Source organism: Dendrobates tinctorius, unplaced genomic scaffold (assembly GCF_039654945.1).
Source record: "Dendrobates tinctorius isolate UK_male_01 unplaced genomic scaffold, ASM3965494v1 ptg000014l, whole genome shotgun sequence".
Taxonomy (NCBI): domain Eukaryota; kingdom Metazoa; phylum Chordata; class Amphibia; order Anura; family Dendrobatidae; genus Dendrobates; species Dendrobates tinctorius.
In genome coordinates, this window is record NW_027361682.1 from 30197997 (window position 1) to 30215315 (window position 17319).

At 43.0% G+C, this 17319-nt stretch overlaps 1 protein-coding gene across 1 annotated transcript in view; it reads left to right on the forward strand.

Moving 5' to 3' along the window:
• KIF19 (kinesin family member 19) overlaps positions 1–17319 on the forward strand; it is a 102967-nt gene that overhangs the window by 7123 nt on the left and 78525 nt on the right. The window contains exon 3 of the mRNA XM_073560421.1: positions 3971–4081. Coding sequence (XP_073416522.1) covers positions 3971–4081 — 111 coding nt within the window. The remainder of the gene's footprint in view (positions 1–3970; positions 4082–17319) is intronic.

Below are 17319 nucleotides of genomic sequence, written 5' to 3' on the forward strand. Positions count from 1 at the left end.
AGCATTAATGACCTCTCTCAGCCATCACCTGCTTCTTGGCTTTCCCTACGTTTCCCTATCCGGAGTATATACATACATATATTCGTGGCTAGGGAGTAGCCAATATAGGCAACTGCTGTCATGTAAAATAAATTTTTCATCATCTTTGTGAATTTAAGCCTAGCTCTGCTTTCCTCATACAATGACGAGGTGTGTGTATATGTGCGCAGATCAGCCTCCTTCTGTCTTCGCCGCCATGCTCTGGTGCCCCAGCACCCTTCCATAACATATGGCAGATGTAAGACCCTTAAGGAGTAAGACACGAGACTGGGATTACACAACTTCCCATGTAACAACCAGATGGCTCCTTGAGACATCTTATAGCCATGGCTTCTTGTGATCTGCAAAGGATAATTAAGGCGATAGCATTTTACCAGAGGGGACAATTAAGATACTAAGTGGGGGATGAAATAAAGAAAGTGTATAACAATAGCATTATGTTGCCAGGGAGGGTCGGTCCTACGTTCAAAGTAACAGGGTGTGGATTTGGACTCTTTGTACCTTTATAGATTGACGTTGTATGTGGACCCATTGTATCTCTAAAGTATGCAGGGTTTTGACCCTCTGTGTCAAGATATGTTTAGAGTTGGATGTGGACCCTTTGTATAAGATGAGGATTGATGTGAACCATTTGTATCTCTATAGGGTTGACTTTGACTTTGGAGTCTTGGTTTCTCTATAGGTTGATGTATGTGGACTAGTGATGAGCGAGTATACTTGTGTATACTGTGTATTTTGGCGTTCTCTGAGATTTAGTTTGTGTCGTCTCAGCTGCATGATTTGCGAATGATGGACAGGCTGAATACTTGTGAGAAATGCCTGTTTGTTAGGGAATCTCCACATGTATTCAGCCTGTCCAGCAGCCGCAGATCATGCAGATGCTTCCACACAAACGAAATCTCCGAACACGCCAAAATACTCGGAGGTCACCCAAGCATGCTAGGGAAAACCCGAGCAACAAGTATACTCGCTCATCACTAATGTGGACCCATTGTTTCTCTGTAGACATGGGACTCTTTGTGTCTTTAAATAGTTAGAGTTGGATGTGAACCCGTTATCCTGTATAAGCTAAGATCAGATGTGGACCCCTTGTATCTCTACAGGGGTCGAATCAATGTGGATCTTGTGTATAGGTTGACGTTGGATGTAGATCCTTGTATCTTTATAGGCCTGACCTTGACCTTGGTTCCTTCATAGAGTATGCTGGGTTTGGGCCCTCTATCTCCATATGGTTGGAGTTAGATGTGGACCCCTTGTGTAAGTTGACATTAGATGGGGATGTTTGTATCTCTATAGGGCTGACTTTGACATTGGTTCATCTATAGGGTATGCTAAGTTTGGATCCTCTTGACTCTGTATGGTTAGAGTTGGATATGAACAATTTATATGTCTACAGGATTAGTGTTAGCTTGTGTCTGTGTAGGGTGAGAATCGGATGTGCGCCCTTTAGAGCGCTATTGGTTGACATGAATCTGGACTGTTTGTATCTCCATTTGGTTGGTATTATGTTTGGATCCATTGTATGTGTATAGGGTTCATGTTGGATGTGGCCATATTGTTTGTCTATAGTGTTGGTGCTGGAATTGGTCCCTTTCTGTCTCTATAGGGTAAGAGTTGATTGTGGACCCTTTGTACTTCTAAAGGTTGGCTTGGATATGGACACTGTATCCTAATAGGGATAGCATTAGATGGGGACTCTTCAAGACTCTAAAGGTTGATCCTGGATGTAGAATCTTTGTATCTCTAGTGGGCTGTCGTTGGATGTAGACACTTTGTATTTCTGTCAGGTTGGACCCGCTTTGTCTCTATGTGGTTAGATTTGGAGAATGGATTGACTTTGGATGTGGATAGTATATAGGTGGTATTCCATGTGGTTCAAAAGGTTACAATTAGATGTGGACTCTGTCTCTATATGGTCGATGTTAGATGTAGACCTTTTCTGTCTCTATAGGCTGGAGTCTTGTTTGGACCTTTTGTGTCTCTATTGGGTTGGGGTTAAATGTGGATCTCTTGTTTCTCTAAAGAATTAGTGTTAGTTGTATATTCGAAGTTTGATGTGTCTCTATTGGGTTGGAGTTGGATGTGAACCTTTTTGACTCAGTAAGGTTGACAATCTGTAACTGGTATGTGTTCCTCAACTTTAACCTTCACAAGGGGGCATGGACTTGTCAGATTCCCCAATTGCTCTCTAGTTGAGTTACCCTCTGTAAGCAAAAATTGACCAGTAGACTGATGTCCAAATTCCATAAAAAGTCTGATTTTACACCCCTTCAATCCAATGTCTACCTACCTGTAGGGTACTTAACCTGTGGTTGTATATTTTATACATCAACATGGCATAGCCAGAAAATCGTCACTGTCAGGAAAATCTTCCATAAATTCCTCTTTGTATGTCCTCCAGTAACAGCTGGGGTCAGACTAAATAGTTGTCTTTGTTCCAGGTAGCGCTGAGGTAACACCATCTGGTGGAGGAGTGAAAGTGGCCATTGTCTGGTTACATATGCTCAGGTGTACCAGTTTGGAGTCTGGCACAGTGTAGTGTCTGTTCAGCTTGGCATCATTTCTGGAATAATCTCTTATCTGACTTAGAATAATTTAGAGACAATGCTGCTTAATACCATCAGCTCACAAAGTCCCCACTCATTTACTGATGTGAAGGTTTCCTCTGAATAATATCATAGATGTTACTCCTTGAGGAACACGACCTCTTAGCAAAATGGGTGCCGAATGTCACTGGTACAAACAGATGGACTGTCTGGTGTATGCAAATTTCAAAAGAGGAGGAATCTTGACAATGAATGAGGAGCAACAAAATTGTAGTGAAAAAGGCCAAAGAATGTAAGAAACACATGGAACTTGCCTCCTACTGTGGGTGGCTGTAGTAAAGTTGGGCCAGTATGGAAGAAGACCAATGGCCCCATACTCTATAGGCTAACGTTGGAAAAACTGACCAATATCTGATGGCTTAGCCAACAGTCGAAAGGGTATGGGGGCATACTTAATCTCCCCAAAATATGATGTTGGGGAAGATAATGATCCGGCATGTCCAAATTTGGACTGCCAACCCTTTAGTTCTTTGTAAGATAAGCTGCCATCAGAGGAGTCCAGCAGTGGCTCTCTCATAGAGAATATAGCAACACTCAGTAGAGTAATCCGTTGTATGGAGGAGTCAGGAGAGATAGATGCTGGCTGAACGATCAGCTGAACCATCATTATCTATTCTGTATGGAACACTTAAGTAATTCTGTGAAAAGGGTCAATTAGGAAATATATGCAAAAATATCAGGCACTGGATTTGCTTCTTATGGTGCCCATATGCATTAAATGACCAGGACAATTTTGCTGGGACTAGTCAATTGTGCAATGTGTACAGGCATGGCACAACTCTGCCCTAATGGTAGATGTCAGTGGAAAACAGAATCAGACTTTTTTGGATTTCTCTAACCTGGGCCCTTGTCAACATGAGAGATAACCTTCTTGGCAAGGCGTGCAAGCTTTGAAGAGCGTTTGAAGGAAATATCGAACAGTTATGTAAAGATTTTGTGTAGCTTCAGTCCCTCTTCCCATTCATGACATCAGTACATAGCCCATCGTTACCACTTGATTGTAGATTTGGAGATTATGAAAATCCACTCAATCAAGGACAGATTTAAGAAATGTGCTTGGTAGCATGGTTGACCATTAGACAACCCATCACGTGAGATCCATAGTAGCTGCATGGCTAATACACCAATGGGTATAGTAGATTATTGAGCAGACAATACAACATTATGTAAAACTGAAGAGTAAGAAAACAGGGTCTATCAAACAATATACAGTAAGTATTGTCTTCTCTTAGGAGAGATGAACCATGGGGTATATATAATTCTTCAGAAGGTTTTTCATGATCCAGTTACTGAAAGTTATGAATCTGTGTAATAAATCCTTGCAGATGGTGGTTCTTATGGATCCAATGGAAGACCCTGATGACATTTTGAGAGCCAACCGTTCCCGTGAGAAGTCCTACATGTTTGACGTGGCATTTGACTACTCTGCTACCCAGGTACTGTGCTTTGGTCTCTATAATGAAAGTTTGGAAGACATGTCGATGTAAAAATACATAAAAAAACTGAACTATGCGGTAGCATTTAGGTATCATTAGTAACATGACAAACCAATGACTAAGGGCAAATAACCAAACATTAAGTATCTTCCTTGGGTCTTCCTTGGATACTTGGGGCTATTTTCAGTTTTTTCTTTTTACATGGCTCCGGACTTCAAATCTGAATACTGTGAGCCCTGCAGGCACATTATAAATATTGGTAACCATCAATGATAGAGGGCCCTAAAGAATAAAGAGCAAAATCCCCCAACATTCAGGTTTGGACACCCACAATAGGTGATCCAGTTGTTTCTTTTATCGTTTTCTGTAAACCTTTGCCTATTTCAATCCCACCATGCTAACAATGGAAGTTTCTCAGGGGAGGGAAGTTTCAGCACCCAATAACAGAGGAAAGACTTTGAGCAGGGGGTTGGACCAGATGGCCCAGGAGGTCCCTTCCAACTCTACGATTCTATGATTCTATGACCTACGGGGCTGGATCCCTGTTGTCCAAGGCTCTAATAGGAACTTTATAATCAGCCATTGTGATTTGTATGTCCTTGTATCTAAATGTCTTACACAATGTCTTACACATGTTTATTGTACCTGTCTATATTTCCCCTTTTCACATGTAAAGCACCATGGAATGAATGGCGCTATATAAATGCATAATAATAATAATAATAACAAAATGTGTTGGTGCTAATGATGATGGATCTGGGAAAAAATCTGCATTTATTTCCAAAGGAGTAGGTGACCTTCAACGTCTTCTCTACAAGTATAACTATGAAGGTGCCAAACCTTTCTCTGCTACATACTGCAATGTATCTAGAGAGCATGGGGCTCAGGTGGCATCTCTAGAGAGAGTGCACATTGGGAGTCTTTCAGGAACGATTCCTCACATGTCTCCACAGCTGTCTATTATTTAACTGCTTAATGGTTTGTGCTGAACTAGTTTGTCTACCAGACCCATAATAACATTATATAGTGTCATATGTATTGGGGGCAGTATTATAGCAGTTATATATGTGTACATAGGCGCAGTATTATAGTAGTTATATTTGTGTACATAGGAGCAGTATTATAGTAGTTATATTCTTGTACATAAGGGGGTAGTATTATAGTAGTTATATTTGTATACATAGGAGCAGTATTATAGTAGTTATATTCTTGTACATAGGAGCAGTATTATAGTACAGTGTACATAGGAGCAGTGTATAGTACAGTGTACATAGGAGCAGTGTATAGTAGTTATGTTAATGTACAGAGGAGCAGCATTATAATAGTTATATTCTTGCAGATAGAGGGCAGTATTATAGTAGTTATATTCTTGTACATAGGGTCAGAATTATCTACTGTATAATTGTCTAATTCTGTCTGTCTGTCTGTAATGGAAATCCCACCTCGCTGATTGGTCGCAGCAATTAGGCAGCGACCAATCAGCGACAGTTGCTTAGTCGTCGTGGCAACACGGCCGCATTGCTTATTGTACAGGCACATTACAGCCGTTAAAGGCATCACTGCTGCATTGCTCATTACACAGGCACAGTCCTGTACATATTCTGGAGTACAATACATTAGGTAATTAGGTAACAGTAGAACAGTGACTGCAGCTCTGGGTGTAACTTGCGTACAATACATTAGGTGACAGCAGAAAAGTGAACGCAGCTCTGGGTGTAACTGGAGTACAATACATTAGGTAAGATCTGAACAGTGACTGCAGCTCTGGGTGTAACTTGAGTACAATACATTAGGTAAGATTTGAACAGTGACTGCAGCTCTGGCTGTAACAGGAGTACAATACATTAGATAACAGCAGAACAGTGCCAGCAGCTCTGGGTGTAACTTGAGTACAATACATTTGGTAAGATCTGAACAGTGACTGCACCTCTGGCTGTAACCGGAGTATAATACATTAGGTAAGAGCAGTACGGTGACTGCAGCTCTGGGTGTAACTGGACTACAATACATTAGGTAACAGCAGAACAGTGACTGCAGCTCTGGGTGCAACAGGAGTACATTAGGTAACAGCAGAACAGTGACTGCAGCTCTGGGAGTAACTGGAGTACAATACATTAGGTAACAGTAGAACAGTGATAGCAGCTCTGGGTGTTGTGAGTTCATTTTCCCCTTCATTACTGAGGCCCGAGGAACTCCCTCTTCTGGTAAAGAAAGGTAGTGAGCCTGATTATCAGACACCTGAGGCTGATGATGATGACTGGCTGAGTGGAGTTACTGACTGGATATAAGGCTGCCGACGCCCTTCTGCCCTGCGGGTGATTTCTCTGTGGGATCCTTGGAGACCAGTCTGAATTCCTGCTCCTCTAAAGCTAAGTTTGCTGCTCGGCCTTTTGCATTGGTGCTTTGACTTTGTTTTGCTTTGTTTTTCTGGATTTCTGCCATTCCCTGCTGGGGTGTGCTGAATTCCTTTAGCTCTGTCTTCTGAAAATACCTGAGTGCTGATTTAGTTTTTGAAGCCTAGCTGCTTCAGGGCCTTTTTCATATCAGCTTGTTGGCTTGTCTTTGATAGGGTTTTGGCAGATTGCAGACAGCAGCCTTCCTGTCCGGTCCTGTCCTAGCTGCTTCAGGGCCTTTTTCATATCAGCTTGTTGACTTGTCTTTGATAGGGTTTTGGCAGATTGCAGACAGCAGCCTTCCTGTCCTTTCGTATCTAGGTAGTTTTGGGCCCCGTCTTTGCTCAGTCTATCTTTCTGTCTGTGTTAGTGTTTTCATCTTGCTTCACCGTCATTATATGTTGGGGGCTGCCTATTGCTTTGGGGTCTGCTCTGGGGCAGTTTAGATTTCCCTTTTCTTTCTTTAGGCCTATTTAATTCTCCGGCTGTGATCGAGGGGTCTAGGGCATCGTAGGAACCCCCCACGGCTACTGCTAGTTGTGTTGATAGGTTCAGGGGTCTGCAATCTGATAGTTGCCAACTTCTCTGGTTTTCTGGACTTAGCTTGTATTTCTGCTTTTGCCTCCTACGGTGACTCACTCATAACAGAATCACCCGCCATACCGCAGATCCTAGGGTACTCAATAGCAGGAAAGAATTGTAAAAAAAAAAAAAAAAAAAAAGTGTGTATATTTTTTCCTCTATATCTCTAATGCAATTGTCTGATCGTGTGGAGCAGCTCGCTGCGGAAGTGCGGGGAATTTCCGCCTACCTTGCTCATTCACATGCTGCTGAACCAAAGATTCCTACACCTGATGTATTTTTTGGGGATCGGTCTAAATTTTTGAATTTCAAAAATAATTGTAAATTAATTTTTGCCTTGAAGCCTAACTCGTCAGGGAGCTCCATGCAGCAGGTTAAAATTGTCATCTCTTTGCTGCGTGGCGATCCCCAGGATTGGGCGTTTTCTTTGAAACCAGATGATCCTATTCTGACTATTGTGGATGCATTTTTTCAGGCCTTGGGGTTGTTGTATGACGAACCTAATGCCATTGATCAGGCTGAAAAGACCCTGCTGGCATTGAGCCAGGGTCGTGATTCTGCAGAATTGTACTGTCAAAAATTCCGAAAGTGGGCAGTACTTACTACCTGGAATGATAATGCCTTGGCTGCTCTCTTTCGGAAGGGGTTGTCAGAAGCCGTAAAAGATACTATGGTGCGATTTCCTGTTCCCTCTGGTCTTGACGATTCTATGTCATTAGCCATTCAGGTTGATCGACGTTTGCGCGAACACAGAGCTGCACAAGAGGTGTTGCCACCTGTTGAACAAATGTCTGAACTTATGCAATGCGATAGAGTTTTTTCCAGAGAGCATCGTCAGGAGTTCAGAAGGCGTAATAAGTTGTGTTTTTTCTGTGGAGATGCCTCGCATATTATTTCTGTCTGTCCTAAATGAGAGAAACGCTTTGCACACACGTTTTCTGTTGGGGGTGTTCAACCTAAGTTTCTTCTGGCTATTACTCTGATCTGCTCCCTGTCCACATTTTCCGCCAAGGCTTTTGTGGATTCGGGAGCAGCCCTAAACCTAATGGACTTGGATTTTGCTAAACGTTGTGGATTTCCGATGACACCTCTGCAGACGCCTATCCCTTTGAGGGGGATTGATGCTACTCCTTTGGCTAAAAATAAACCTCAGTTTTGGACCCAGGTGGTAATGCGGGTCGCCCCAGACCATCAAGAAAATTACAGATTTTTGGTGTTGCATAATCTGCATGATACTATTGTTCTGGGGTTTCCCTGGTTACAAATTCATAATCCAGTTTTGGATTGGAAATCTGTGTCTGTGGTGAGGTGGGGTTGTCAGTGTGCCTTTAGTGAGGCTCCGGTGTTTTCCACCTCTCCTCAGTCGCATGATGTTCCTGATTATTTGGCGGACTTTTATGATGTATTTAGTGAGAATGAGTCTGCGTCTCTGCCTCCTCATAGGAGTTATGACTGTGCAATTGAACTGAGCCCGGGGTGTAAATTTCCCAAGGGTCGGCTCTTCAATTTATCTGTACCCGAGCACGAGGCTATGCGATCCTATATTAAGGAGGCGTTGGAGAAGGGTCATATTAGACCATCCTCGTCACCCTTAGGTGCCCGTTTTTTTTTGTAGCCAAAAAGGATGGATCATTAAGACCTTGTATTGATTATCGTGCCCTCAACAAAATTACTGTTAAATATCAGTATCCATTACCCCTGATTTCTGATCTATTCTCCAGAGTTAAAGGTGCTTGCTGGTTTACCAAGCTTGACCTCAGGGGGGCGTATAATCTTATTCGCATTAAGCATGGGGATGAATGGAAGACGGTGTTTAATACTCCGGAGGGACATTTTGAGTACCTGGTGATGCCTTTTGGGCTCACTAATGCCCCTTCTGTCTTCCAGTGCTTCATGAACGATATTTTCCGAGATTTTGTCGATAAATTTTTGATTATCTATCTGGATGATATTTTGATCTTCTCCAAGGATTGGGATTCTCATGTGGAACATATTCGGACTGTGTTCCGGATCTTGAGGGAGAATTCCCTGTATGTCAAAGGATCTAAATGCCTTTTTGGAGTACAGAGGATTTCTTTTTTGGGATTTATTTTGTCCCCGTCAACTATTGAAATGGACCCGGCCAAGGTACAGGCCATTTACGATTGGGTTCAGCCCACGTCTTTGAAGGCCCTCCAGAAGTTTTTGGGTTTTGCTAATTTTTATCGGAAATTTAAAGCAAAATTTTCTAGTATTGCCAAGCCATTGACTGATTTGACTCTTAGTGCTGATGTGTTAAATTGGTCTCCGGAGGCTGTTTCTTCCTTTCAGGAGCTGAAGCGAAGATTCACCTCCGCCCTGGTTTTGCGGCAACCTGATGTCTCACTTCCTTTCCAGGTAGAGGTGGATGCTTCTGAGATTGGTGCAGGAGCTGTTTTGTCCCAAAAGGATCCTGTAACATCTAAAATGAATCCCTGTGCTTTCTTTTCCCGAAAGTTCTCTCCATCTGAACGTAACTATGATGTGGGGAATAGGGAACTGTTGGCCATGAAATGGGCATTTGAGGAGTGGAGACATTGGTTGGAGGGAGCTAAGCATCAAGTCGTGGTCCTCACTGACCACAAGAATTTGATTTACCTAGAGTCGGCTAAGCGCTTGAACCCTAGACAGGCTAGGTGGGCCTTGTTTTTTACACGTTTTGATTTTGTGGTTTCTTTTCTTCCTGGAACGAAGAATGTCAAGGCAGACGCCCTCTCTAGAAGCTTCTTTGCTGATTCTCCTGTGGTGACCAAGCCTGCTACCATCTTAGGCGAAGGGGTAGTTCTTTCTGCCATCTCGCCCGATTTGAGACGTGCTCTGGAAGAGTTCCAGTAGGACAAACCTGAGCGTTGTCCCAGTGGAAAGTTGTATGTTCCTGACCAGTGGAAGAAGAGAGTGATGTCTGAAGTTCATTGCTCTGCTTTGGCTGGTCATCCTGGTATTTTTGGTACTAGAGATCTGGTGAGTCGGTTTTTTTGGTGGCCCTCCTTGTCTCGTGATGGCAGGAATTTTGTGCAGTCCTGTGGGACGTGCTCCCGGTCTAAATCGTGTTCTCGCTCTAGTGGGTTGTTGATGCCTTTGCCTGTCCCCAAGAGGCCATGGACCCATATTTCAATGGATTTCATCTCTGATATGCCTGTCTCTCAAAGGATGACTGTTATTTGGGTGATTTGTGATAGGTTCTCTAAGATGGTTCATCTTGTACCACTCCCTAAGTTGCCGTCTTCCTCTGAGTTGGTGCCCCTGTTTTTACAACAGGTGGTTCGTTTGCACGGGATTCCTGAGAACATTGTATCTGACAGAGGAGTCCAGTTTGTGTCTAGATTTTGGAGAACTTTCTGTTCCAGGCTGGGAATTCAGTTGTCCTTCTCCTCTGCTTTTCACCCTCAGACCAATGGGCAGACAGAGAGAACAAACCAGACCTTGGAGTCATATTTGAGGTTTTATTTCTGCTGATCAGGATGATTGGGTTTCATTTTTGCCCTTGGCCGAATTTGCTTTAAATAATCATAGAATCATAGAACCGTAGAGTTGGAAGGGACCTCCTGGGCCATCTGGTCCAACCCCCTGCTCAAGGCAGGATTCGCTAAATCATCCCAGTCAGATGTCTGTCCAGCCTCTGTTTGAAGACTTCCATTAAAGGAGAACTCACCACTTCTCGTGGCAGCCTGTTCCACTCATTGATCACTCTAACTGTCAAAAAGTTTTTTCTAATATCTAATTTGTGTCTCCTCCCATTCAGTTTCATCCCATTGCTTCTAGTCTTTCCTTGTGCAAATGAGAATAAAGTTGATCCTTCTACAATGTGACAGCCCTTTAGATATTTGTAGACAGCTATTAAGTCTCCTCTCAGTCTTCTCTTTTGCAAACTAAACATTCCCAAATCCTGCAACCTTTCCTCATAAGACAGGGTTTGCAGACCGGTCACCATTCTGGTCGCTCTTTTCTGAACTTGCTCCAGTTTGTTGATGTCTTTTTTAAAATGTGGTGCCCAAAACTGGACACAATATTCCAGATGAGGTCTGACCAAAGAGGAGTAGAGGAAAATAATGACTTCACGTGATCTAGACTGTATACTTCTGTTAATACATCCTAGAATTGCATTTGCCTTTTTTGCTGCAGTCTGTGATCTATTAGTATACCCAAGTCTTTTTCACATGTGCTGTCACTTAGCCCTATTCCTCCCATTCTATATATGCTTTTTTCATTTTTATTGCCCAGATGTAGTACTTTGCATTTCTCCCTGTTAAAAACCATTCTGTTAGTTGCTGCCCACTTCTCCAGTTTATTTAAATCTTTTTGAATCCTCTCTCTCTCTTCTCTAGTATTAGCTATCCCTCCTAGCTTTGTGTCATCAGCAAATTTAATCAGTCTACCCTCAATTCCTTCATCTAAATCGTTGATAAAGATGTTGAACAATACAGGGCCCAGGACAGAGCCCTGTGGTACCCCACTTGAGACATTCTTCCAACTGGATGTGCAGCCATTTACGACCACTCTTTGGGTCCGATCACTAAGCCAGTTATGAATCCACCTAACAGTTGCCTTGTCCATTCCATACTTAGTCATTTTTTCAATAAGGATTGTATGAGAGACTTTGTCAAATGCTTTGCTGAAGTCAAGATATACTTTATCTACAGCATTTCCTTGATCCACCCAATCAGTGATACCGTCATAGAAGGAAATTAAGTTAGTGTGACATGACTTATTAGTTACAAACCCATGCTGACTCTGTTTAATCACTTCATTCTTATCCAGGTATTGACATACATGTTGTTTAATAATTTGTTCAAAGATCTTTCCTGGTATTGAAGTCAGACTCACCGGCCTATAGTTGCCTGGGTCCACCTTCTTCCCCTTTTTGAAGATAGGAACAACATTTGCTCTTCTGGCACTTCTCCTGTTCTCCAAGAATTTTCAAAGATTATGGAGAGGGGTTCAAAAATTTATTCTGCTATCTCCTTCAGTACTCTGGGGTGTAATTCATCTGGACCTGGAGACTTGAATTCATTTAGGTTAGCTAAGTGTTTCCTCACTATCTTTCTGTTTATAGATATCCTGGATTCTTCTATTCCCTTAATAGGACAGTGAATAACAGTTGATGTTACATTTCCTTTCTGAGAGAAAACAGATGCAAAATAGGAATTTAAAAGTTCAGCCTTCTCAACATCCTGTCTTACCATTTCATCATTTTCATCCTGTAAAAATCCTATAGCATCTTTGATTTTTCTTTTACTTTTGACATATCCCCAAAATCCTTTATTATTGCTTTTGACATCTCTTGCAAGCCTCAATTCATTTTCAGCTTTAGATAATCTGATTTGTGCCCTGCAGGTTCTGCAGACAGCATTATATTCTTCTTTAGATATGCCTCCCTCTTTCCATTTTATAAACATTTTTTTCTTCCTTTTTAGCATATGTTTAAGTTCTGTGTTCATCCATCCTGGTTTCCTTAAATGCTTCCTATTCTTCCCTCTTTTTGGAATTGTTAACAACTGTGCTTTGAGAATTTCATTTTTCAAGATTTCCCATCCTTCCTGGACATTTTTGTCTTTAAGGATATCCAGCCATTGGATCCCTCCAATTCTCTTTCTGAATCCCTTAAAATCTGCCTTTCTGAAATCTAACCTTGACGTCTGAGTCTTCACAGGTCTTCCGCCTCTAGTTATCCAAAATTCTAAAATAGCATGGTCGCTACCTCCTAGGGTCCCAGCCACTTTTACCTCCTCAACCATTTCCTCCCTGTTTATAAGGATTAGATCCAAGGTAGCAGTTCCCCTTGTTTTCTCCCTTACCTTTTGGAAGATAAAGTTGTCAGCAAGAGAGGATAAGAATTTCCTTGACCTGTTAGTTTTGCCTGAGAGAGATTCCCAACAAATGTCTGGATAGTTGAAATCTCCCATGACAACTATGTCATATTTTTTGGAGAACTTGGCCATTTGATGCATAAAGAGTTCATCCATATCTTCAGCTTGCACAGGCGGCCTGTAGTAAATGCCTACAATGGTGTCCTTTCCATTGTTCTGTCCTTGTATTCTTACCCAAACAGTTTCCACAGAACTCCCAGTCTCTGAAGCTTCAATCTCTGTGCAGATATACGCGTTTCTAACATACAATGCGACACCCCCTCCTCGTTTATCAAGTCTGTTTCTTGCAAATAAGTTGTATCCTTCTAGTCTTGTATTCCAATCATGTGTATTGTCCCACCAAGTTTCAGTGATTCCAATGACATCATATTTCTTTTCCTGTGTTAGTAGTTCCAATTCTCCTTGTTTGTTGCCCATGCTTGGTGTATTAGTATAGAAACACTTTAGTTTGTGATTGGTTTCTCTTTCTCCAATATTTTTATTAATTAGATTCTTTCGTCTTTGTTCTTCCTTTCCACTTCTAATAGCAGAGTTCTCAATAGCATTTGTCAGGTGTATGGCTTTTTCTGGTCTTTTGCTTCCCTTCCCATGTTGTTCTAGTTTAAAGCTCTCCTTACAAGTGTAGCAAGGCAACTTCCAAATACATGCTTTCCAGTCTTCGTAAGGTGCACCCCATCTCTAGCAAGTAGTCCATCGTATAAGTAGTTCACGCCGTGATCCAGAAATCCAAATCGTTGCTGACGGCACCATTGACGTAGCCAGTTGTTCACCTGCAGAATCTTATTCCACCTCCTTGTTCCATGGCCATCCACTGGGAGGATGGAAGAGAAGACCACCTGCGCTCCCAGTTCTTTCACTTTCTTACCTAAGTCTTCATAGTCTCTGCAGATGGTTTCCAGGTCGTTTCTTGCGGTGTCATTTGTCCCCACATGTAGTAGCAGGAATGGGTAGTCATCTGTAGGTCTGAAGAGTCCTGATATCCTGTCAGACATATCTTTAATTTTTGCACCTGGAAGACAGCACATTTCTCTTGAAGTTATATCCGGTCTGCAGATAGCGGCCTCTGTTCCTCTCAACAGGGAATCCCCCATGACCACCACTCTCCGTTTCTTCTTCACAACATTTTTCTTTCTCCATCCAGGAGGACTCCGAAGGCTTACAAGGTTGCTGTTTGTTGGCAAGTCTTATCCTGATGTATTTCTTCATCGTTTTCCTGCGTGAGAGCCTGGTACTGGTTCCTGAGCAGTATGGGTGCTGACTGCCTCCTGATCCTCCTGCTTCTCTGGGTCACATGTCTCCATTCCTCTGTTTCTTCAGGTGCACTTCGAATTTCTTCTCTTTCTGTAACATGAAGAGATAATTCTGCTCTGTCCAAGAACTCTTCACCTTCCTTAATGATCTTCAACGTAGCTAACCTCTCTTCGAGATTTTGCAACTTTTCCTCCAACAGGGACACAAGCTTGCATTTGTGGCATGTGAAGTTTGGCTTTTCCACTGGTAAATCTGTGAACATGTAGCAAGAAATGCAGCTCACCAAATGGCTCCTGGCCTCTTCCATCTTGAGATTTCTTAAAAACGATGAAAGATGAGCCAAAATGTCGGCGCGCGGTTTTTCCGATTTCCTCTTTTCAGCTGCAACGGCCAAAACCCAGTGATCGTTGAGCTCGCGGAGACTCTTCACTTATCCCAGAAGGCACTGGGAATATGCAAATGATCTCCTCAAGACTCTTCCCCTGGTTTTCCGATTTCCTCTTTTCAGCTGCAACGGCCAAAACCCAGTGATCGTTGAGCTCGCGGAGACTCTTCACTTATCCCAGAAGGCACTGGGAATATGCAAATGACCTCCTCAAGACTCTTCCCCTGGTTTTCCGATTTCCTCTTTTCAGCTGCAACGGCCAAAACCCAGTGATCGTTGAGCTCGCGGAGACTCTTCACTTATCCCAGAAGGCACTGGGAATATGCAAATAATCTCCTCAAGACTCTTCCCCTGGTAATAGAGCTAGTTCTGCCACTTTGATGTCACCTTTTTTTTGTAACTTTGGGTTTCATCCTCGATTTTCTTCAGGGCAGGTGGAGCCCTCTGCCTGCCCAGGTGTTGACACTGTGGTGGAGAGAATGCACCAGATCTGGGACCAAGTGGTGGATAAGTTATCTCTCTCCCAGGAAAAGGCCCAGCGGTTTTCCAACCGACATAGGACCATTGGTCCCCAGTTTAAGGTTGGTGATATGGTGTGGTTATCATCAAAAAATATTGCTATGAAGGTGGCTTCTCCTAAGTTTAAGCCTAGATTTATTGGACCTTACAAGATTATGGAGATTATTAATCCGGTCTCTTTTCGTTTGGCTCTTCCTGTCACATTTAAAATCCATAATGCGTTCCATAAATCTTTGTTGAAGAGGTTTGTTGAACCTGTTGTTCCGGGGGTGGCACCTCCAGACCCTGTATTGGTTGAAGGTAACATGGAATATGAGGTAGATTAAGTACTGGATTCCCGTCTGGCTAGACGGAGACTCCAGTATTTGGTTAAGTGGAAGGGTTATGGTCAGGAGGATAATTCCTGGGTCTCTGCCTCTGATATTCATGCCAAAAGATTGGTGCGTGCCTTTCATCGGGCTCACCCTGATCGCCCTGGTGGCGTAGTTGAGGGTTCGGTGACCCCTCCTCAAGGGGGAGGTACTGTTGTGAGTTCATTTTCCCCTTCATTACTGAGGCCCGAGGAACTCCCTCTTCTGGTAAAGAAAGGTAGTGAGCCTGATTATCAGGCACCTGAGGCTGATGATGATGACTGGCTGAGTGGAGTTACTGACTGGATATAAGGCTGCCGACGCCCTTCTGCCCTGCGGGTGATTTCTCTGTGGGATCCTTGGAGACCAGTCTGAATTCCTGCTCCTCTAAAGCTAAGTTTGCTGCTCGGCCTTTTGCATTGGTGCTTTGACTTTGTTTTGCTTTGTTTTTCTGGATTTCTGCCATTCCCTGCTGGGGTGTGCTGAATTCCTTTAGCTCTGTCTTCTGAAAATACCTGAGTGCTGATTTAGTTTTTGAAGCCTAGCTGCTTCAGGGCCTTTTTCATATCAGCTTGTTGGCTTATGTCTTTGATAGGGTTTTGGCAGATTGCAGACAGCAGCCTTCCTGTCCTTTCCTATCTAGGTAGTTTTGGGCCCCGTCTTTGCTCACTCTATCTTTCTGTCTGTGTTAGTGTTTTCATCTTGCTTCACCGTCATTATATGTTGGGGGCTGCCTATTGCTTTGGGGTCTGCTCTGGGGCAGTTTAGATTTCCCCTTTCTTTCTTTAGGCCTATTTAATTCTCCGGCTGTGATCGAGGGGTCTAGGGTATCGTAGGAACCCCCCACAGCTACTGCTAGTTGTGTTGATAGGTTCAGGGGTCTGCAATCTGATAGTTGCCAACTTCTCTGGTTTTCTGGACTTAGCTTGTATTTCTGCTTTTGCCTCCTACGGTGACTCACTCATAACAGAATCACCCGCCATACCGCAGATCCTAGGGTACTCAATAGCAGGAAAGAATTGTAAAAAAAAAAAAAAAAAAAAAAAGTGTGTATATTTTTTCCTCTATATCTCTAAAGCAATTGTCTGATCGTGTGGAGCAGCTCGCTGCGGAAGTGCGGGGAATTTCCGCCTACCTTGCTCATTCACATGCTGCTGAACCAAAGATTCCTACACCTGATGTATTTTTTGGGGATAGGTCTAAATTTTTGAATTTCAAAAATAATTGTAAATTATTTTTTGCCTTGAAGCCTAACTCGTCAGGGAGCTCCACGCAGCAGGTTAAAATTGTCATCTCTTTGCTGTGTGGCGATCCCCAGGATTGGGCGTTTTCTTTGAAACCAGATGATCCTATTCTGACTAATGTGGACGCATTTTTTCAGGCCTTGGGGTTGTTGTATGACGAACCTAATGCCATTGATCAGGCTGAAAAGACCCTGCTGGCATTGAGCCAGGGTCGTGATTCTGCAGAATTGTACTGTCAAAAATTCCGAAAGTGGGCAGTACTTACTACCTGGAATGATAATGCCTTGGCTGCTCTCTTTCAGAAGGGGTTGTCAGAAGCCGTAAAAGATACTATGGTGGGATTTCCTGTTCTCTCTGGTCTTGACGATTCTATGTCATTAGCCATTCAGGTTGATCGGCGTTTGCGCGAACGCAGAGCTGCACGAGAGGTGTTGCCACCTGTTGAACAAATGTCTGAACTTATGCAATGCGATAGAGTTTTTTCCAGAGAGCACAACTGGAGTACAATACATTAGGTGACAGCAGAACAGTGACTGCAGCTCTGGGTGTAACTTGCATACAATACATTAGGTGACAGCAGAAAAGTGAATGCAGCTCTGGGTGTAACTGGAGTACAATACATTAGGTAA